Source organism: Colletotrichum destructivum, chromosome 5 (genome assembly GCF_034447905.1).
Source record: "Colletotrichum destructivum chromosome 5, complete sequence".
Taxonomy (NCBI): Eukaryota; Fungi; Ascomycota; class Sordariomycetes; order Glomerellales; family Glomerellaceae; genus Colletotrichum; species Colletotrichum destructivum.
Window position 1 is genome coordinate 2,969,979 of NC_085900.1, and position 19,804 is coordinate 2,989,782.

Here is a 19,804-nt window from a genome sequence, read left to right on the forward strand (position 1 = left end):
GCATACCTAGGGACCTAGGTAGGTAGGTGTTGATTGTCACCATTGCATGACAGCGCGAGGGAAAGCAATTCACCCGCCCACCCTGCTGCAGAGAGCCGACAGCCCGTCGGAGACTCCAGGCGTCCAGCAGTCTGCAGAAGAAGGGAGGCAGGCAGTCAGTCAGGTCGAGAGGCATTAGTCCACAGTGTGTGAAATGTAAATGGAGCTGGTGGCACAGAGTTCGTATAGGTATGGACGAGTAATAGTGCGTCTCGTGCTCGTTTAGCCCGCCGGACTAAAAACGCTACGAGCTGCGCCTGAAGAAAACAACTCCCCTTTCCTGCCCGGTTACCGCTCCCTTCGCTCATTGCCGTTACCCACCATTGCACCAACCCCCGTCACACCCTCTCCGTCTCCCTTACCACAGAGCCGAAGAGTGAGAGAAAGAGAAGCAAAGTGTGAGAAGCCGGGACTGACTTGACCTTCGAGAGCAATCGTTTCATGCCTCGAGCTTCTCCCCGTCTTCAGCCTCGCCGTTCCTATCGCTATCCCAATACTATTCTCACTTCCCTTTCCTCGCTTTCCCTCTACACGCTCGTTTTCTTGTATAGCAAATTGTACATCTTTCGTTAGGGTTTTCGACAACGTCTCCCTGCTTACCTCCCCAACGATACGACGACTAATTCGAGTTCTGGACTTTCGTACTTCTCCCCGGCCAATCTTGACCACTCCATCTTCGACTCAAGCCTTCTCGCTCGACTCGTAGCCCCGCCATTGATCAAATACCCAAGGCGTATCTGGAGCTTATCATCCGAAAGTCGGCGGCGTCGTGCCCAACAAACATGGCGATGAACCTGCCACCCATCGGTGGGAACAGCGGGGGCGCCCATACTCAACCTTCCTTACCCTCGTTGCCTGCACATTCACAATCGGACACGCAGTTGACGGCACACTTGGCCAGTCGTTTCCATGTGTCGCTGCCAACCGCCCGCCTTTCGTCGCACGCCCTTATATCTCTCAACACATATACATCGTCCGCCAAGGGACCTGATGGCGGCAAGGAGGGGAGCGCCATGGGCGGCGCTGAAGATATCGCGGACCGGGCCTGGATCAGATTGGGACACAGATCTGAAAACCAGGCCGTCGTTTTTTTGTACGTAATCTTCCCGGGACTCGAGTCGACGTCGGGAGCGCAAGGACTAACAGCTTGAATAGGGGCGAATCCGGCTCAGGAAAGTCAACAATCCGATCCCACCTCTTGACCGCGTTCCTCGGCAAGTCGTCCACTCCTCTCTCCACCAAGGTTTCTCTGGCTGCCTACGTCTTCGACACCTTGACCACGACAAAGACCGCTACTACTCCCACAGCCTCCAAGGCAGGACTCTTTTATGAGCTGCAATATGACACGGCCACCACCACCAACCCCGTTCTTATTGGTGCCAAGCTCCTCGACCACAGACTCGAGCGGAGCCGTATCACGGATATCCCGACGGGAGAACGCAACTTCCACATTTTGTACTACTTGATGGCCGGCACCAGCGCGGCGGAAAAGTCTCATCTTGGTTTCGAGACGCCGGCGGGTGTTGCGCAGAAGAGATGGAAATACCTGGGTCACCCCACTCAACTCAAGGTCGGCATCAACGACGCTGAGGGCTTTCAGGTCTTCAAGAACGCCCTCAAGAAGCTGGAGTTCCCCCGTAGCGAGATTGCCGAGATCTGCCAGGTTCTTGCCAGCATCCTACACATCGGCCAGCTCGAGTTCGAGACCACGTCCGACACCCAAGTCACAGGCGACGACAGCGGCGGTTTCTCTCATGAGGGCGGCCAGACCGTGACGGCTGTGAAAAACAAGGATGTTCTCGGCATCGTTGCTGCTTTCCTGGGTGTCGGCACCCAGGACCTGCAGACCACTTTGTCTTACAAGACCAAGATGATCCATAAGGAGAGAGTCACCGTCATGCTGGACCCCAACGGCGCCCGCTCGCATGCCAACGAGCTCGCCCGCACACTCTACTCACTCTTAGTTGCTTACATTGTGGAGTCCATCAACCAGAGACTATGCGCCCCGGAAGAGAGCGTGGCCAATACCATCTCCATCATCGACTTCCCTGGATTCGCTCAGCAGGCCGCCACCCACTCGGCGCTCGACCAGCTGCTCAACAACGCCGCCTGCGAGGCTCTGTATAACCTGACTCTGCAGAACTTTTTCGACCGCAAAGCAGACATGTTAGAGAATGAAGAGGTCAGCGTCGCGGCTACAAGCTACTTTGACAACTCGGACGCAGTCCGTGGTCTCCTTAAGCCCGGAAATGGCCTGCTCAGCATCCTGGACGATCAGACCAGGAGAAACCGCAGCGACCTGCAGTTCCTCGAGAGTCTTCGCAAGCGGTTCGAGGGGAAGAACCCGGCCATCACCCCCGGCTCGGCCAACACCAGGCTCCCGGGAAGCAACTTCTACACCGAGAACACTGCAGCCTTGTTCACTGTCAAGCACTTTGCTGGTGAAGTCGACTACCCTGTCAAGGATATCATTGAGGAGAACGGAGAGGTCATCTCTGGTGACCTGCTCAACATGATCAACTCCACCAAGAGTGAGTTCGTAGCCAGGCTCTTTGGTCAGGAAGCCCTGAGGACTGTTACGCACCCGAAGGAGCGGTCGACTGTCATGCAGGCTACCATCAGCTCCAAGCCTACGAGGGCGCCCAGTGTGATGTCTCGCAAGACCACCAGGACCGCCCGCAATCAGCGCAGGATCCAGCAGTATCAGCAGCAGCAGGACGAGGCCGCTCAGGATGAGCTCGACCGGCTCAGCGAGGGCAATTCGCAGTCCGGCAGCGGCTCCAAGCTGCAGGCGTCCGAGCAGGGCGCGTCCGGCCAGTTCCTCGCGTCCCTGGACAACGTCACTAAGTCCGTCGCCGATCCGAGCACCAACTCATACTTTGTCTTTTGCTTGAAGCCCAACGACAGACGTATCGCCAACCAGTTCGACAGCAAGTGCGTCCGCACTCAGGTGCAGACCTTTGGCATTGCTGAGATCAGCCAGCGCCTACGTTCGGCCGACTTCAGTCTTTTCCTGCCCTTTGGCGAGTTCCTTGGTCTCGCCGACTCGGACACCATCCTCGTCGGCACGGAGCGGGAGCGCGTCGAGCTCGTTGTCGAGGACAAACACTGGTCCAGTAATGAGGTCAGAATCGGCTCTACTGGTGTCTTCCTCAGTGAACGTTGTTGGATGGAGATCGCCCAGCTGTCCGACAGTGCGTCTGCCACCGGACGCTACAACCTGCCGTCTGACGCCGGCGATGGCCTTACCCCTCAGGACACCCCGTTCGCCGCCTCCAAGGAGCGCCTGCTTTCTGCCGGCAACACTCCCCTTGTATACGGCGAGAAGGGCAAGAACGGCTACTTTGGCCCGGATGGTTCTGACGCTCGCTCGGAAGCCGGCGTGTCGGCGTTTGGCGGTGGCGACATGTTCAAGAACCTTGACACCAGAGAGCAGATGGCAGAGCGCGGAAACGAGAAGAGCCTGGAGGAGGTCGAGGAGTTCAAGGACAGTCCTAGCCGTAAACGGTGGGTCTTCATGGTCTTCCTCATGACCTGGTTCGTTCCGGACATCCTCATCCGCAAGCTGGGCCGCATGCCTCGCAAGGATATCCGTGTGGCGTGGAGAGAGAAGCTGGCCATCAACATGCTGATCTGGCTGTTCTGTCTGTTCGCTGCCTTCTTCATTGTCGTCTTCCCCAAGGTTATCTGTCCCACCCAACACGTCTATAGTGCAGAGGAACTGAGTTCCAACGATGGCAAGGACTCCAACTCTGCCTACGTTTCAATCCGCGGTGTTGTCATCGACCTAGGCGCGTACGCTCCTCGACACTACCCGCCCTACGTTACGGTCAAGCAGCTGAAGAACTACGCTGGCAAAGACATCAGCTCTCTGTTCCCTATCCAGGTCAGCGCTCTTTGCCAAGGCAAGGACGGCTCCGTCGATCCCCATGTCACCCTCGACTATCGCAACACCAACCTCACGGGCTCTGCACAGCTTACCTCGATCGACCTGAACTTCAAGTACCACGACTTCCGCTACTTCACCAATGACAGCCGTCCGGACTGGTACTACGAGCAGATGACTATGCTTAAGAACTTGTACAAGAAGGGCAACGTCGGCTACTCGCCTCAGTACGTCAAGACGCTCGCCAACAAGCAGCAGAATATTGTCATGTTGAGTGGCCGCGTGTATGACATGACACAGTACTTGGCCGGCGGTAATAAGATGCAGGCTAAGGCCGGTGAGTCGGTTCCCGACGACCAGTCTCTGTCTCGATTCATGGATGGCGCGGTGGAGTCGTTGTTCCAGGGCAAATCGGGTACCGATATCACGGAGCTATGGGACAATCTCTCAATGGATGCCGCCTTGAAGCAGCGCATGAAGACGTGTCTCGATAACCTCTTCTACGTCGGCGACATCGACACGCGTAACTCGGTTCGCTGCCAGTTTGCCGAGTACTTGGTTCTTGCCATCTCCATCATTCTGTTTGTCATTCTTGGATTCAAGTTCCTGGCCGCGCTGCAATTCGGTGGCAAGAACATGCCCGAGAACCTCGACAAGTTCGTCATGTGTCAGATTCCCGCCTACACGGAAGACGAGGAGTCTCTCCGCCGTGCCATTGACTCCGCCGCCAGAATGCACTACGACGATAAGCGTAAGCTGCTCGTTGTCATCTGCGACGGCATGATTATCGGACAGGGCAACGACAAGCCGACCCCTCGCATCGTTCTTGACATTCTTGGTGTTTCCGATACCGTCGATCCCGAGCCCCTAAGCTTCGAATCACTCGGTGAAGGTCAAAAGCAACACAACATGGGCAAGGTTTACTCCGGTCTCTACGAAGTACAAGGCCACATCGTACCCTTCCTTGTCGTCGTCAAGATCGGCAAGCCGTCCGAGGTGTCCCGTCCCGGCAACCGTGGCAAGCGTGACTCTCAAATGGTCATCATGCGCTTCCTCAACCGCGTTCACTACAACCTGGCCATGAGTCCTCTCGAGCTCGAAATCTACCACCAGATCCGTAACATCATCGGTGTCAACCCAACATTTTACGAGTTCATGTTCCAGATTGATGCCGATACAGTCGTAGCCCCTGATTCCGCTACTCGTATGGTGGCTGCGTTCCTCAACGACACCCGCCTCATTGCAGTGTGCGGCGAGACGGCGTTGACCAACGCCAAGGCCTCGTTCATCACGATGATTCAGGTGTACGAGTACTGGATTTCCCACAACCTGACCAAGGCCTTTGAGAGTCTCTTCGGCAGCGTCACCTGCTTGCCCGGTTGTTTCTCCATGTACCGCATCCGTGCTGCTGAGAGCGGAAAGCCTCTGTTTGTCAGTCGCGAGGTCGTCGAGGCCTATTCGACGATCCGTGTCGATACCCTGCACATGAAGAATTTGCTCCACTTGGGCGAGGATCGATATCTGACGACGCTGCTCCTCAAGTACCACAACAAGTACAAGACTAAGTACACTAACAGGGCGCACGCCTGGACCATCGCACCGGACTCTTGGGCCGTCTTCCTCTCGCAGAGACGCCGCTGGATCAACTCGACCGTTCACAACCTCATGGAGCTCATTCCCATGTCTCAGCTCTGCGGTTTCTGCTGCTTCTCTATGCGCTTCATCGTGTTTATCGACTTGCTGTCCACGATCGTCCAGCCTGTTGTTGTCGCTTACATCATCTACCTCATCGTCATGGTTGCACAGAACCCCTCCGTTATGCCAGTCACGGCTTTTATTATGCTCGCTGCTATCTACGGCCTGCAGGCCATCATTTTCATCCTTCGACGCAAGTGGGAGATGATTGGCTGGATGATTCTGTATATTCTGGCCATCCCCGTCTTCAGTTTCGCCCTGCCGCTGTACTCTTTCTGGCATATGGACGACTTCAACTGGGGTAACACGCGTGTCATTGCTGGTGAGGCAGGTAAGAAGATTGTCATTTCTGACGAGGGCAAGTTCGACCCCTCCGTCATCCCCAAGAAGAAGTGGGAGGAGTATCAGGCCGAGCTCTGGGACGCCCAGACCGTCAAGGAGGACGCTCGCTCCGAGGTTTCCGGTTACAGCTACGCGACCAAGGGCCATGCCCCGGTCTCTGAGTACGGCTACCACAGCCGTCCGGGCTCTGTCGCCGGCGGATACGCGCCCCCCAGGGCCCCCGGAATGGGCTACGACCAACGCAACACGTCACGCATGTCCCTCGCTGCCTCGGAGATGGGCGGCAACCGCAACAGTCAATTTGGCGGCTCTCAGTTCTTCTCTCCCGAGGACATGGTTGGCCTTCCTAGCGATGACGCGCTACTGGCCGAGATTCGCGAAATTTTGCGGACCGCCGACCTGATGACGGTGACGAAGAAGGGCATCAAGCAGGAGCTGGAGCGTCGCTTCGGTGTTCCCCTCGATGCCAAGCGGCAGTACATCAACAGCGGTATGTTTCCCTTGTCTATGCAATTATGTTTCTTAACTGACTTTTTTTTTTTTTAGCAACGGAGGCATTGCTGTCTGGCCAATTGTAAAATCCAGTGGTTGGTGGCTTATACCTAATTTTATGCATCATTTTATTCAGGATTATGGGTTCAGCAAAAAACAGGGCATTTGTCCATGCGTATGGGGGTGTTTTTTTTTTTTTTCAAGTGTCAGGGGAGCATGTTAACTTCACCGGTGTGTATCCAGTGGAAACCACCTAGCTTAATTCTGGATGAAAGCCATTGGACAAGAGAAAGACATTGTTTCCTGAGTTTCATGCTTGGGAGGGTATGGCAGATGTATGGGGTTTGAGCATTCGCTATCACATGCATTTGCAACAGGTACATACAAGTAGACTAAGATGTATTTCTTCGATATAACTGGGAAATGACCTCTTACGTCTCTCACAACTTAATGCTGACGGCCGCTACCTCTTGGTCCAACGGCAGGATGTCGGGCAGAGGACCGACGGGGCTGATGGAAAAGGGGTTGATTTGCGTGTGGCTTTTGGTGTAATGCCACTTGATGTGTTCGAACTGCGTCGTGTCTTTGAAGGCCGGCACGTTCCAGTACAGGTTGCGCATCCACTTGTGGATGTAGGGATATCCGGAGCGGATGTCGCGGATGTTGCACTTGAAGTGCTGCACGTAGACGGGCTGGATAGGAAGGTGATTAGTCTCGTCTTCTAGCGGCGCAGCTGCAGCTGAGGCGTATTACTCACATCAAATCGGATAATTGTGACAAAGCTGGAGGAGTCGGTGAGCATTCCTGACCATCAAGGCTGCGAAGCGGGGGAGGGAGGGGGGTTGCCTTGTCACTTACAGTCTGATATCGGCCTCGGTAATGTCTTTGCCAAAGTAGTACGGGCCTTTGTCGTGTACGGACTTGAGCTGCGCCTCGGCCTTGTCGAGGGCCTCGAAAAGAGCAACGACGTTGCGCTCGTAAGCCTCCTGCGTCGTGGCGAAGCCGGACTTGTACACGCCGTTGTTGATCTTGTCGTACGTCCACTCATTGGTCTCGTCAATCTGGCCGCGCAGGGCCTCGGGGTAGAGGTCGACCTGTTGGTACTTTTTGTCCACGAGGTCGTCAAACTGCTCACATCAGTGGCGTTCAGTATGCAAGGTAAGTTGTCGACGCGTTGGGCAGGCCCACCTCAGTGTAGAGCATGCGGATGATCTCGCTGCTCTCGTTGCTGACAATGGTCTTGCCTTTGGTGTCGTACAGGACAGGCACGGTGAAGCGGCCGTTGTATTCCGGCTCTGACTCGAAGTACAGGTCGCGGAGGTGCCTGAAGCCGTCGTGGCCCGGGACGGGATCGGGGATCACGTTGTCGCCGGGGACGTCCTTATCCTCCTCGGTAACGAAGCGCCACCCTGGATACCGTCAGTCCTGCTGCGTCATCTGATCCGGATGGGAAGACCCGTTGGCTTACGCGCCTAGGCTGTGTGACAAGAGCAAGAAAACAAAAATTAAACCCCTTACCCTTCTCGCCGAGGTGCCAGTGGACCACGGAATAGCTGATGATGTCCTCGAGGCCCTTGAGCTTGCGTGTGATCAACGTGCGGCAGGCCTGTGTTTTTTGGGGTTTCCCTAGTCAGTCCAAAGCTTAGTCGACCTTCGAAACGGAGACGACTCACCCACGGACAGGCGTAGCTGACGTAGAGATGGTAGCGGCCCTTCTCGGGGGGGAACTTTGCTCCCTGCTCGCGCGAGATCCAGTTTCGGAACGAGCTTTGCTGGCGCTTGAACTCGCCCGACGTGTCGCCGGGTTTGACCCAATCTGTGACTTTGCTGGTCTGGGCCAGTTGTCAGACACGTCCATCTATCGCGGTGGACGCTCAGGGCAGCCGGCCGGCCACTTACCATTCTGGTTTGCTGTTTCTGGGCGAGACCCTTGGGCGGGGTAAGGGGTGTACGTAGGAATGCTTGCCTGGTGACAGCGGTGGACGAGAACACGCGGACGAATTGGCTACGTTTCGTTAATTTGCAGAAAGCCGTGAAGCGAGTTAGTGGTATGATGGTCATGGGAATTGTTTGGTAGGAAGTGGTTAGAGGAGAGCGGAGATGGAAAAGGCTTGTTTATATATCGATTCATCTGCAGCCTCTCAACCCCCCCTCCCCCACGTTGACCAACAACTGAGAACTCGATGACGAGGCGGACCGAAACGGACAGAGACGGAATCAGCGCGAAAAAGGTCCGTGTAAGTCCACTTACCCATCTGGTTAGCGATTCTCTTCTATGAACGACCGTATCTTGACGGATACAGTACCCTTTCGATTGACCAAGCCGCTGGCAAACTCAAGTTCATTCCATCGTAGCTTTCAGCTCATTGTTACGCCCGTCACTAAGCATTGCTAATAGTGACGTAAACTGGTCGTCCTGAGCGCTAAATCGCGCTGGAGCACTGCGGCAGGGCGCTTACAAACAACCACGTTAGTGCAGTAGGGGCTTAGTAACGATGTCAGGTACGTTCCCCACACTTCGCTATCCAGTCTAGGCCTCCGGTGGGGGGGCTTCCTACTTGGGTCAAGACACCGAACAAAACTAGATATGCGAGAAACAAGTGTTGCAACTCATGTTCTATTCCATATTCCTGTCGCCTATTGGCTCGACCACTGTTTCTGTCCATTCTAAACTTCCCAGAGCTTCTTGGCCTTGCCTGACTAGCAGATACCTGCAACCTCTTACAACCGTTACGCCATCTTCATCTTGATGTACGGGACCTCAACATCTTCGCCGTCGACATCCTCGGCAACCATCTCAAAAATGACCTCCTTCTGGTGGGCTGGGACCGGCTTCTTGGAAACCGTCTCTACGAGCTGGCTCAGCTTGAGGTTCTGGCGGTCCTTGAGCTTGGCCGGCGGGAAGAAGCTGGCGTACAGCAAGCTAACACCAGAGCTGAGCATCGAAATGGTGAGACCCTGCTTCTCAAAGTGCTCCAGAAGCTCCTTAAGCGTGATGTCGGCCACCTCGAAACGGTCCCAGATCTTGTCCAACTTGACGATGCCGTTGGGGCCCTTGAATTCCACCTTAGGGCTAGCAATCGGCTCGCTGAAGCCAAAGAAGGGCAGCGCGAGGTTGATGAAGCCGTTCTTGTACTGTTCCAGATCTTGCTTGCCATCAATAACCTTGTACAACTCCAAGATCACCAGTCCCGTTACGAGCGCCGTCGTCGTCGCAATGGCTGGGATGATCTTTCCGGCGATGAACTTGGTCTTGTGGCGATCAGCCTGCTCAATCTTGTAGTTGGCGGCGCGCAAGTTGCTACAGGCCGTGATGAAGTCGATGTGGTGGTTTGAGTCGTCGTCCTTTTCAAAGTCCACGGGCTGCAGCTGGAAGCCAGCAAGCTCGTTGGGCGAAGGCAGGCTCGAAATGATGTTCTGCAGCTCGTCGTTGTCGTCGAACGAGCTGGTCTGGCCTGCCTCAGCGTTGGGGTCCTACGCGTTGTTAGCAGTTTCAAGAAACCGTTGCGGTGGCGGCATGACTTACAGGATCGTTTTCGTTCGCCTGGATCTTGACGCCCTCCGCGGGCGAGAATTCGGGCACAATGACGTTCTCGAGCTCACGCAGATAAATGTCCTTGGAGGTGCCGGGAGACTTGATGTTGTAGTTGAAGGCGTGCAGGTTCGCGGCCGACACGATGAAGGCAAAGTGGGTAGAGTCGTTGGGGTTGAACTTAAGGGGCTCAGGGGCACGTTTGGGACCTGACCAAAAGGGTGTGCCGCTGCTCGTTACCGAATCCTTGGGGAAGTTGTACAGCAGCTGCTGGATCTTATTGTTGAACTCCTTCTCAAACAAGATCCGCGCCCACGCGATGCAGTCCTCGAACGTACGCGGGCGGTCCGTGGTGAGGTAGTCGCGGAGCGTCTCCAACGTCAGCTTGGCGCTGCCGCCCTGCTTCAACGTGCTCTCGACGTAGTTGGGCTGTGTCAAGTACAGGTTGACTGTCGAGGGAGACGTGATGAAGAGGTTCTCGAACATGTGGTCCTTGGACCACGCGATAGTGTGCTCGATCTTGTTCGGGAAGCTCTTCACCGTGCACATCGGAAACTCCTTTTCAGGCGGGTCCTGCGAAGACGAGTACGATTCGGTGAGGTGGGGAAGGACAACTTGAGTGTTGCCTTTGGTTCCGAGCGTGCCGCTCTCGAGAAGGGGCTTGCGGAAAAACACGCAGCGGCGGTCGACATACGTACGAGCCTCGACATTGTCCAGTGCATTGGTAACACCGTCCAGGTCGTTCCAGAATTCTTCATTAAACGTCTCCTCCGTCTCAGGGCTGACACGGTCCTTGAGGCAAACGATATGACCGTTGAGGTCGGGGTTCATCGCTTGCACGGCCTCGGCAGCGCAGTCGCTCTTCATCTTACCGACGTCCTTTGGTCGGAACAAGAACTGACGGTTGAGGTTACTCTTCTCGATCGAGTCCATGTCGGTGACAGTTATCTTGCCCTTGGGGCCGGTGCCAAGACCGATCATGGCCCAGTTCTTGAGCATCTCACAGCCGATAGCACCGGCACCGACAAGGAATTGACGGAGATTGCCGATCTTCTCCTGGTAGTCGCGGCCAAAAACCACAATTTGGCCATCGTATCTGCTGCCCAGGGGCTTGCACAGTTCGGCAGTACGAGGTGTACTGGTCGGGAGGGACTCGAGCGAGTCAAAGTACATCCACTGTTGAATGGGCTGAAACTTGCCAGAGACGGCCTTGAGGATCTCCTGGGCCGCGATGCCACCGAACAAGGCAGCCATCGGGTTCAGGTCACCAAGCGCCTGGTAACTCAGCTCCTTGAGAAGCTTCTCGTCGAATTCGACCTCTACGCCCTCTGCCTTGGCGAACGCCTCTGCCGAGCGGAGGATAACGGTGGCATCGGCATCGTCCAAGGGGTTGGGGAAACGGCCCTGACTCTCGACAAAGGCGTGTAGAGCCTGGAAACCAAGGTGCAGCTGCTGCGGGCGATCAAACTTGGCAAAGTCTGACACGACAAATTCTGGCTCCTTGATAGCGGCGGTGATGCTCTTGAAATTGATCGTCTTGGGCATCTTAACCTGCTGGTACAGGCCTCCACGCTTGTACTGGCCAAGGCCCGAAACGTCGCCAATCGAGAAAGTGTAGGGGCCCTTGACGGTGATCTTACGAGGCTCGCCGCCGTTCAGACCCTCCATGCCCTCGACTTCGGAAAATGTGACAAAGTCGCCGTCCTCAAGACCATGACGAGTCTCGTCAAGTGCCGACACGACACCCTCCTCGTCAATGCCAGCAACAATACCGCTCAAGGGAGTCTCGCCGGTCGGGTCGATAACGGTGAAGTTATCGCCGAAATCACAAAAGATCGAGCCGAACAGGCCAAAAGTATCGGCGGCGACGACGTAGATGCCCTTCGAGTGGCAGTAGTCGCCAATGAGTGTCTGAAGCTTCAATGGCAGGCTGGTCAGGACGACGACCTGGTACTTGTCGAACTGCGAAAGGTTCTCGCCCAAGCTGCGCTTGTCAGTCATATTCACGGAACCGAGGCGGCCAACCTACTTTGATGACTGGTGAACTTTGACAGGCGTGTATGCGTTCAGCTCGGCGACACGCGGGGCCGTGATCTCGTCCCTCGGCTTGCCAACATCCTCGGGACGAAGGAAGAACTGTGAAGACAAGTCGGCGAGGGCGACCAAACCGGGATCGTAAAGAGTCAGACTCTTGACGCCGGCGAGTGCAATATTCTTTGCGATCTCAACACCCAGACCCTTAAGACCAATGATGAGGATGTTGGAAGCGCCCATGCGCTTCATGGCCTCGTGGCCCAGAACATAGAGCTGGCGACTGTAGAGGGACTCATCGATCTCGGTAAGGCCAACGACAGAATCATCGACCTGCATTCGGGTCACCAGGTCAACCTCCGGAAGCTTTTTGTCCTATAGAGAGAAAGACGGGTTAGAGACGTAATGCGAACAGGCGGTAGGTACGTTGCCGGCGCTGCGGGGTACGCTGTCCCGGATCGGCAGCTCAAGGGGCGCGGGAGTCGGCGGGAGACTTACGGCCATGGCTTTCTTGTTGGGATCAGGTGTCTCCCCGTTGGAGAGCTTGCGCTTCCCCAGCTTGACGATGCTCTTCGAGAACGTCGTCTACTATGACGTGGAGAGAAGCGCGGACGGTGGGACGGTCGAGCTTAACCCCACCAAATAACGAGGTGTGTCGGAGGTAGTGTGTTTCTGTGGGCGGTTTGCGTTGTAGAACCGGCCGTGTTTCGTTCGTGGATGTTTCGTCAGAAAGAGTCTTCGCTGCGTTTCAAAGGGGCAGGTATGTAGGTAGGGTAATGCACCAGGCAAACTCGTGTCACGTTGGATGCGGACGCAGATGGGCAGAAAGAGCAGCCTTGTTGCGGTGATGTAAAGGTGGTCGTGGAGCCTGCGTGGGGGGGTGTTGCCGAATGGCAGGGAGTAAGTGCTTAGTGCTTGGTGGACAGCCAGGCACAATCTGGGTGCCCGGGTTACCTACCCAGTGTATCTACTTACCTACGATCTACCTTACCTCACGTAAGGCAGGCGATGCACTGGAAAGCTCCACTGTGGGATTACCAAGAGTTGCCCCTCACTGCTTAGTGATTCGGTATCGGCACTGTGAACCTCTGTTTGGCACGGAATGCGGTAGAGTGTTGAGTAAACTGTCTCTAGACCGAGATGTCCACACTGTGCGAGGAGGCTGCGTCATATGTCATCTTCTCCGAGAATCTACCGACTTCTATCACCGGCAAGACGGACAGGGCGGAGCTGAGCATCACGACGGAAAGAAGCCTAGGTCGCGAACAGCGTAGTGATAAAGCTCAGCGCATCTCCCTGAGAGCCTGTAATCATGGAGACGGCAATCCCAACTTCTTAAGCTACCTGCTTGAGGCTTTGATTTGTGTGGTGTAATTAGACTTCTGGTTTACGTTGCCACATCCAAATGCGTTTTACGTTAATAGCGAGAAACAGCGAAATTCCCAGCCTTCCACAGCAATTACTCACAACGAGCCCCGACATATATTTCTGACATGCCGTGATGAGTGCCTTCCATTCAAAAACACATATTAGAAGGCCAAGTCGGATGAGGACCCTGCCAGGAAGCCGGCCGAGGGAGGAAGCTTCAAGTGCCGTTATACCCACTTGAAATGGATTCTCAACAGGACCGCAACCCAGCTTTTGGAGTGAGAGTCCAACTACACGACTTGTTTGCAATTCACAAGGCTTCTGAATGAATATGGGTAGTCTCTTAGCTGGTTTCGCTCTTACAGAGCCAGCTATCCTAGCGACCCAACCCGAAAGGTCCCATCCCGATGGAACCCCCCCCCTCCCCCCCCAAAGCAGAAGATGTATACCTCGTAGTCACCGCACAATCGGCAAGTTTTGACGACAAAAAGTAGGGCAGAGGTTGCGTATAACCAGTACTATATATCGTGCAACACAAGCCTACTTTTTGGTATTCGTCATTGTACACAAGATCCGACGGTCAAGCGGGAGCAATGATGCGAAATAAGTTACACAATGAGGAAGTTATGCGACACGCAGAGATTCCATTGAGTCTAGATGAGTCCGGTTCACCTGGATAACCATGTAAGCACCAATCAACTATCCAGGCTGTTTCTCAATCAATGCCCCAAGACAGCGTTTTTCGTGCCTCCCTGGCATGCAGCCGCCAAACGCTCGCACAATACCAGACCTAGCGTTTAGTTGACGTTCTTCAGGTGGACGTCGCTGTTGGTTGGGTCAGCGATTGCCCAGCAAATCTAGCAAGACTGGAACAATTATGGTTGACTGGTATAGGGGGCTTACAAGATGAGGTCGGCGTTAGGGGGAATGTGGCCGGTGAAGCCGCTAAGAAAGCAGTTAGCATTGGCTCGCATACACGGCAACACCAAGGCGTGCTCTCGAGCCAAGCTGCGTGTAGTCTGGAGTTGATCATTGCTTACCGCTCGCCGTAGGCGTAGTCACTGAGAACCCAAACGTTAGCACAAGGTAAAAAATTGAGGTTATGCCAAATCGAGCTGCGTCGTCCGTTTCCGAACCCCGGCCGGCTAATGGAGATGCTCCTACCTGGTGATGTCGAGGGTGGCCTTCTCGCCAACCTTCATCTGGGTGACGCCCTCATCCCAGCCTGCGAAGTGTCAGTTAGCCCACGGCCAAAAATTTGGGGAATATGTATCCGTGAGGGTTCGGTATGGGAAGGTGGGATTCGAGGACCAAACGCACCCTTGATAACCTGGCCGACACCAATACGGGTGACGAAGTCGCCGCGGCCAACCGAAGAGTCGAATCTACAAAGCACAATCAAAGTTAGCATGCTGCTGATTATCGAATGTTGCACGCAAGAAAGGCAGAGGCCCGTCTGGAAGAAAGGGGGGGGGGCAATGTCTGCAGGACGCGTACTTGCTGCCCTTGTTGTCGGGCTTGGAAGTGTCCTTGAGGTAACCGGTGTACTCAATGGTGACGGTCTGGCCAGGCTTAGGGATGGCGCCGGAGCCCTCGTTGTGAGTGGTCTTAGTAACACCCATCTTGCTGGCAATTATCTTGTTTTGATTTGGCGGTTGGGGGGCTTTGTGTGTGAGTTGCGAGGTGGAAGTGGGAGAGGAAACAGAAGAGAGGGAAGGCTGAAGCTACGTCTTTAAGACGAAAGGTAGTTTTAGTTGGTAAGGAAGTGGGGTTATGGAGGGGTAAACTTGTAGTGTAGTGGGGGGTGGATGAGAGGGGAGCCGATGCAAGAGGTCAATGTCGTCGTGTATGGCGGGAGCAGCAACCCTTACGCCCTAAATAGTTGATCAATCCAAAGCGACAACGGGCACACCAAGGAGAGAGGGCATGTGTGTATCTCTTCTTACCTACCTAGGCATACCAGGCCTTTTCAATCACCATCCCTAGTGTGATGCCGAAGCATTGAGATAGCTGAGAGGAGGTCGACCCGCGCGCAAACCGCAATGGAAGCGATGCCCGATGCCAAAAGGTACTTACTTACTGTACTGACCTACATACCACAGCCAAGAGCCTGATGACGAATTTGGTACACCGGCCGGGCCATTGCAGTCGACCCGGAGCAGAGGTATATTTGTACACAAATTTCGATAGATGGTACACTGACAGCAAGTACCCTGACCATCCGCCAAAAGTCTCCGTGGTGGACGATCCCGATGCTGACACCGACTCAGCGAAAGACGAGCACTACGGTCTAGGTACTTACCTGCCGTAACTTCTCGTAAGGTCCTGTCAGAACGGCACCAAAGACCATCTCGACAACTGCTTCAATTGGATTCTACCAACCTTCATCTTGCTTCCCTTCCCGATGATGACAGGCTGATTACGAATGGCCCTTGAGCCTTGGTCAAGCTTGGTAGCTTCAGCAGCAGAGTTGCTGCGTTTAGAGCCGGGAGGAGCATGGGTCCGTGTCCCCCCTCCCCGTCAAGAAGCTGGCACTTCATCACTTCATGAAGACAGCCCAACCCGGCTAGGACTGCGCTCCCAGGGTTGCAATCAGAGCTGAGAGTCAACAATTCGGTCGGTTTTAACAAGACTCGAATTGCCCCCTTCGACATGCCGCGCTGCACTGCACCACATGCTAATCCCTACACAGGTGGATGGCCTTACCAGAGTTGCTCACCTTGAAACCACGCAGATCACCGCTTGGATCCCTTGTCTCACCGCTCAAACCATTGCTGGACCATCAGAACCGGGCCCTGTGGTCTTGCACGGGAGTCTGTCCTCGGGGACCCGGCCGTGGGTATTGATTCCCCCGCTTGCGCTCAACCGGGTCGTCGACGACGTCGACGAGACATCGCCGTCGATGGCAGCCCTTCTCGAGAACATGGAATCGGGACTCGGTAGGGCACACTTGCGTCGAGAACGACACCGTCCGCCGGCAACCCTGATCAATTGAGTGCTCGCCTGAGTTTCCAGTTCTCAGTTCTCAGGGCAGTCTTCCGCCTTCCATCGCGTTGTGCTACCTGCAAATCAATGCTCACTCAACTCGCTGCCGCGTCACTCCTCCAACGATTTACCTCAAGTTGTAAGTCGACCACGCTGGTACCCGCATGATTCAGGACCTCTCCAACACCAAAGTCGCCAACTTTCCAGTCCTTTACACCAGGTCTTCTTGTCGTCGAGCCCGGCAGCCACCGAAGACAACCCTCCCTGCCAACGATGTGGCAGGACGTTCGACTTGACAGAGAATATGACAAATATGCACATCCCCACCGTCTCTGGCAACCTCTCCAATCTTCGTCGTGAAAAATGGCAAGGCCCAACAAAAGATGATGCAAAAAAGCAAAGATGATGTGCAATCCCTCAAACCGAGGTCATTCTGGAGACTCCTCGATATGACTACTCATGTCTCTAATCCGTCTGCACATGAAACTTTGCGGCATAGCCAACACGATTCTGGACAGGCTTGCGACGAAACCCGTCCTCATGGTCTTCATCCCGCGAACCTATGCAAGACAACTGAAGGAGGCAACTTGCGGAATCTAGCAATCCCCCAGGTCCAGTCGTGGCCGGCAGCCAATCATTATCGAGAACTGTAGAATATGTGACCTAGCCCTGCAGCACATTTCGCCATGTCATGTTCACGTACCCTCACCAATGGGGGTATCCGCAGGCCCTGCGATGCGTGCTCGGTGCGGGACACTACGGCGTCGTCATGGTACGGAACCACCACCCCCGCAAACGCCGTCTGGCTTGCGTGAGGCTTCCTCATTCATTGTGTCAGGCCGTCGTGTGTTGACCAAACGAAGCAAGTCGACCAAGAACATTGGCTCGGAGAAATCTAAGCTTCCAATCCTGTCTTTGAAAATTGGAAGCGGGTGGCTTGTCCAACCAACTGAGAACTCTTTTCTGCGTCTGCATGATGGGGCGCGAGAGGCTCAACAGGCGACTTTCGCGCGGGAAGACAGTCAAGAAGGAGACCTGCCATGCTTTTGAGGGGCAATTCGAAGTGGCCGCCGAACCGCTTGCTTAAGGGTTTGGGCACCGAGTGTATATGACAGTGCAGTGTCAGCCCATCATGAGCTACTAGTTGGCGAAACAGTTGATGGTTGAGCGGTATCCGGATAACCTTTCCAGCCCTGACACAGTCCAACTGGTCATGCCGGTGTGTGAAGCGCCGGAAGTTCGGCCGAAACTTGAGGAGTGCGCATCCCAGGCACCGGAACTAGATGAACCGCCCGTCGGCAATCAGTGGGTAAGGGCCGGTTTCTGCCCCGGATCACTCGCGGCCCCGGATCAGAATGTCGGAACGGATAGCCAAGTACGTTATCCCTAAGAATCCCGGTAGGCCCGGTGCTGAAGAGTCCTTCACGCACTCCATTGAAGTGAGGTGTTGTTGCCGCAGTTTAGTATCGCCTGCGATACATGGTTTGCAGCTTGCAGGACGAAAAACTAGATCTGATCCAGCGTAAGGACGATGCCAGCGAACCCTGCTTGGAGGTGCGACGTAGGTGGCTGAACCAAGCGTCGTGGAAGAAGCAATTGGCGACATGGTGAGCTGGGAAGGATTACACGTAGACGCGGGCAGAAACACATGGCTGAAGCACCGATGCCGCATTCCAATGACGTCCTTGGTTGTGTTGTTGCTGAGACAGAAAGGGTATAATCTGGCTCATTCCTCGCAAGCATCGTGTTGGTGAGACGACGGGGTGTGGCCGGGAGTGCCTATCCATACACGTCAAACATACCGCCTGGGTCAACACAAACCGCAGGTTGGGTCTGCAGCGCTCAGCGAACGAGCATGTGCGGGAGAGAAGGATATGAGGCATCTGCCTTGACACTAATGAAGGATGCCTGCCTTGTCATGTCAGACTTGTTCCGGCGTGATTTGGGCTATACTTGTGTTTCCTCTGGCATGCGCGCGAGGGGTGTTTCGGTGTGCGGTTCGGTCGATCCAAGAGGATCATAATATGGCAAGTCCACCGAAACTTGTCTGGCTGGAACGGAAGACGCGGGTCGCTGATATGAAGCGGCGGGCGACAGAACCATCGGCAGGGAAACAACCCAGTCGACCTTTTCGAAGGATGGGCTGCCAGGTTGACAAGCACTCCCCAGCAGGCTCTGAAACGGCTTGGAGAAATGCTGCGATGGGCCCAAAGTCGTCATCTCGCCCAGTTACCCAGCCCGTGCAATATGTTCTAAGGTTTCAGGGTGTAGTCCACATTCTCAGGTGCCGCAAAGCCCTGAGAGACTAGTCGCACGCGCCTTACAGCACGGGAGGCACCAACCGGCCAGTCTTCTTCTCTAGCGACGCGCTAACGAAAGGAGGTGACGAGGAGGAAGCGGTTTCGAAGCAAGACAGAATGCCTTTAGGTGGCCGAGACACTTACCTGGGAGGTCACAGCGTCTCCCTAACAGCGCCAGATGTTGGAATTGAACACTCGAAGCTGCCGCCTTCAAAAAGATGATACAGAGGTCACGGAGCGATTGCCTCAGCGAACCACCCAAGGCCGAACGTTGAGCTATTCTGCATCAACAATAGCGTACGTCTTGGTGGCACTTGGCGCACAGCCCCGGGTACATCCCTAGCCATGATGGCACACACGAAGCTATCCTTGGGCGGCCCGAGGGTCAAAAGACAACACAGTCCCTGTCGTTGCGCGTGAGGGCTCAGGGCCGGACCAGCAGACAAACGATTGCAGTCATAGCAATAGTCGACCTATTGATTCGAGTTCAAATCGAGACGTGCTGTGGGCGTCCGGCTACCGCTACCATGGTCGGCCTTCGAATCGATATGCGTCTAGACAGAATGCTTGTAGGCTGACGACGCTGCTGACCCGAGCCTGACGATGTGACGCGACGCAGCCCGAGACGAGTCGGGCGGCGACCTACGGATGGCGGACGGGTGAGGAACGGGAAGGTAGGTTCATGGCTGCAAGTCGAGGCCTACGTTTCTGCTTGTGGGTGAGTACTGCACAGCCTCAATCCGTCGTGTGCTCACTGTCCAGGAATCAGGAGCCGCTCCACCGTCCCACATTCCTCCTCGCAGGGCGCCGACTCTTCCTCCCAGATATGGCCGTCAGGGACCACGAACACTGTCCTAGATCCGTGACGGCACGGGGGAATACGAGGGCTCGTCCTGAGCCAGGTTGCGGTGCGAATAGTGAACCGTGTGCAGGTTGAGTTCTACAGAGTCAAGCGAGAGGCTTGTGTGGTGTCACGGTGTTTCTTCGAGAGGGATTGGGCCACGTCGAAGGTGCAGAAAATGGCTCTCAGGTCAGATTGAACGAGGCGAATGCCAGCCACGGAGCTCGCTTGTGTCGATACCATAACTCGTCTCTGGTTGAGGCAAGAAGTTGCGCATGCAACTCGCAGGAGAG

The 19,804-nt window shown here is 55.2% G+C and overlaps 5 protein-coding genes across 5 annotated transcripts; 2 read left to right on the top strand and 3 right to left on the bottom strand.

The window, feature by feature from the left end:
- The first annotated feature begins 339 nt into the window (after nucleotides 1–339).
- Nucleotides 340–6,872, top strand: CDEST_08441 (Putative cytochrome b5-like heme/steroid binding domain, myosin head, motor domain, chitin synthase). Its single transcript, XM_062924600.1, has 3 exons — nucleotides 340–1,132; nucleotides 1,195–6,452; nucleotides 6,509–6,872. Exons 1-3 carry the CDS (start codon nucleotides 822–824, stop codon nucleotides 6,538–6,540), a joined length of 5,601 nt encoding a protein of 1,866 aa, XP_062780651.1. The 5' UTR covers nucleotides 340–821; the 3' UTR covers nucleotides 6,541–6,872.
- A 1-nt stretch (nucleotide 6,873) lies between these two features.
- CDEST_08442 (Putative glutathione S-transferase, Thioredoxin-like superfamily) lies at nucleotides 6,874–8,576 on the bottom strand. Its single transcript, XM_062924601.1, has 7 exons — nucleotides 8,354–8,576; nucleotides 8,128–8,286; nucleotides 7,973–8,060; nucleotides 7,643–7,863; nucleotides 7,313–7,581; nucleotides 7,212–7,236; nucleotides 6,874–7,146 (listed from the first exon to the last, which is right to left on the bottom strand). Exons 1-7 carry the CDS (start codon nucleotides 8,513–8,515, stop codon nucleotides 6,895–6,897), a joined length of 1,176 nt encoding a protein of 391 aa, XP_062780652.1. The 5' UTR covers nucleotides 8,516–8,576; the 3' UTR covers nucleotides 6,874–6,894.
- A 477-nt stretch (nucleotides 8,577–9,053) lies between these two features.
- Nucleotides 9,054–12,832, bottom strand: CDEST_08443 (Putative THIF-type NAD/FAD binding, ubiquitin-activating enzyme E1, ThiF/MoeB/HesA family). The gene is made up of 4 exons (XM_062924602.1): nucleotides 12,516–12,832; nucleotides 12,016–12,392; nucleotides 9,981–11,970; nucleotides 9,054–9,928 (listed from the first exon to the last, which is right to left on the bottom strand). The coding sequence occupies exons 1-4, from the start codon at nucleotides 12,519–12,521 to the stop codon at nucleotides 9,185–9,187; spliced, it is 3,117 nt and encodes a 1,038-aa protein (XP_062780653.1). The 5' UTR covers nucleotides 12,522–12,832; the 3' UTR covers nucleotides 9,054–9,184.
- Nucleotides 12,833–13,812: 980 nt separating this feature from the next.
- Nucleotides 13,813–15,407, bottom strand: CDEST_08444 (Putative FKBP-type peptidyl-prolyl cis-trans isomerase domain-containing protein). The gene is made up of 7 exons (XM_062924603.1): nucleotides 15,336–15,407; nucleotides 14,883–15,251; nucleotides 14,706–14,770; nucleotides 14,550–14,610; nucleotides 14,426–14,446; nucleotides 14,289–14,330; nucleotides 13,813–14,210 (listed from the first exon to the last, which is right to left on the bottom strand). The coding sequence occupies exons 2-7, from the start codon at nucleotides 15,005–15,007 to the stop codon at nucleotides 14,183–14,185; spliced, it is 342 nt and encodes a 113-aa protein (XP_062780654.1). The 5' UTR covers nucleotides 15,008–15,251; nucleotides 15,336–15,407; the 3' UTR covers nucleotides 13,813–14,182.
- Nucleotides 15,408–16,742: 1,335 nt separating this feature from the next.
- On the top strand, nucleotides 16,743–17,806 carry CDEST_08445 (uncharacterized protein). The gene has a single exon (XM_062924604.1). The coding sequence runs from the start codon at nucleotides 17,530–17,532 to the stop codon at nucleotides 17,758–17,760; it is 231 nt and encodes a 76-aa protein (XP_062780655.1). The 5' UTR covers nucleotides 16,743–17,529; the 3' UTR covers nucleotides 17,761–17,806.
- The last annotated feature ends 1,998 nt before the right edge of the window (nucleotides 17,807–19,804 follow it).

What these genes read in the sequence shown, in the direction of transcription:
- CDEST_08441 (XM_062924600.1), top strand. Translation starts at nt 822, where the DNA reads ATGGCGATGAACCTGCCACCCATCGGTGGGAACAGCGGGGGCGCCCAT. An exon ending in AACCAGGCCGTCGTTTTTTT is followed by an intron (nt 1,133 to 1,194) that starts GTACGTAATCTT and finishes CAGCTTGAATAG; the next exon opens with GGGCGAATCCGGCTCAGGAA. An exon ending in GCGGCAGTACATCAACAGCG is followed by an intron (nt 6,453 to 6,508) that starts GTATGTTTCCCT and finishes TTTTTTTTTTAG; the next exon opens with CAACGGAGGCATTGCTGTCT.
- CDEST_08442 (XM_062924601.1), bottom strand. Translation starts at nt 8,515, where the DNA reads ATGACCATCATACCACTAACTCGCTTCACGGCTTTCTGCAAATTAACG. An exon ending in CTGGCACCTCGGCGAGAAGG is followed by an intron (nt 7,864 to 7,972) that starts GTAAGGGGTTTA and finishes GACGGTATCCAG; the next exon opens with GGTGGCGCTTCGTTACCGAG. An exon ending in TCCGCATGCTCTACACTGAG is followed by an intron (nt 7,582 to 7,642) that starts GTGGGCCTGCCC and finishes TGATGTGAGCAG; the next exon opens with TTTGACGACCTCGTGGACAA.
- CDEST_08443 (XM_062924602.1), bottom strand. An exon ending in AAAGTTCACCAGTCATCAAA is followed by an intron (nt 11,971 to 12,015) that starts GTAGGTTGGCCG and finishes TGACAAGCGCAG; the next exon opens with CTTGGGCGAGAACCTTTCGC. An exon ending in AGGCGAACGAAAACGATCCT is followed by an intron (nt 9,929 to 9,980) that starts GTAAGTCATGCC and finishes AACAACGCGTAG; the next exon opens with GACCCCAACGCTGAGGCAGG.
- CDEST_08444 (XM_062924603.1), bottom strand. Translation starts at nt 15,007, where the DNA reads ATGGGTGTTACTAAGACCACTCACAACGAGGGCTCCGGCGCCATCCCT. An exon ending in GACTACGCCTACGGCGAGCG is followed by an intron (nt 14,331 to 14,425) that starts GTAAGCAATGAT and finishes CTGCTTTCTTAG; the next exon opens with CGGCTTCACCGGCCACATTC. An exon ending in CCTAACGCCGACCTCATCTT is followed by an intron (nt 14,211 to 14,288) that starts GTAAGCCCCCTA and finishes CCCAACCAACAG; the next exon opens with CGACGTCCACCTGAAGAACG.
- CDEST_08445 (XM_062924604.1), top strand. Translation starts at nt 17,530, where the DNA reads ATGGTTGAGCGGTATCCGGATAACCTTTCCAGCCCTGACACAGTCCAA.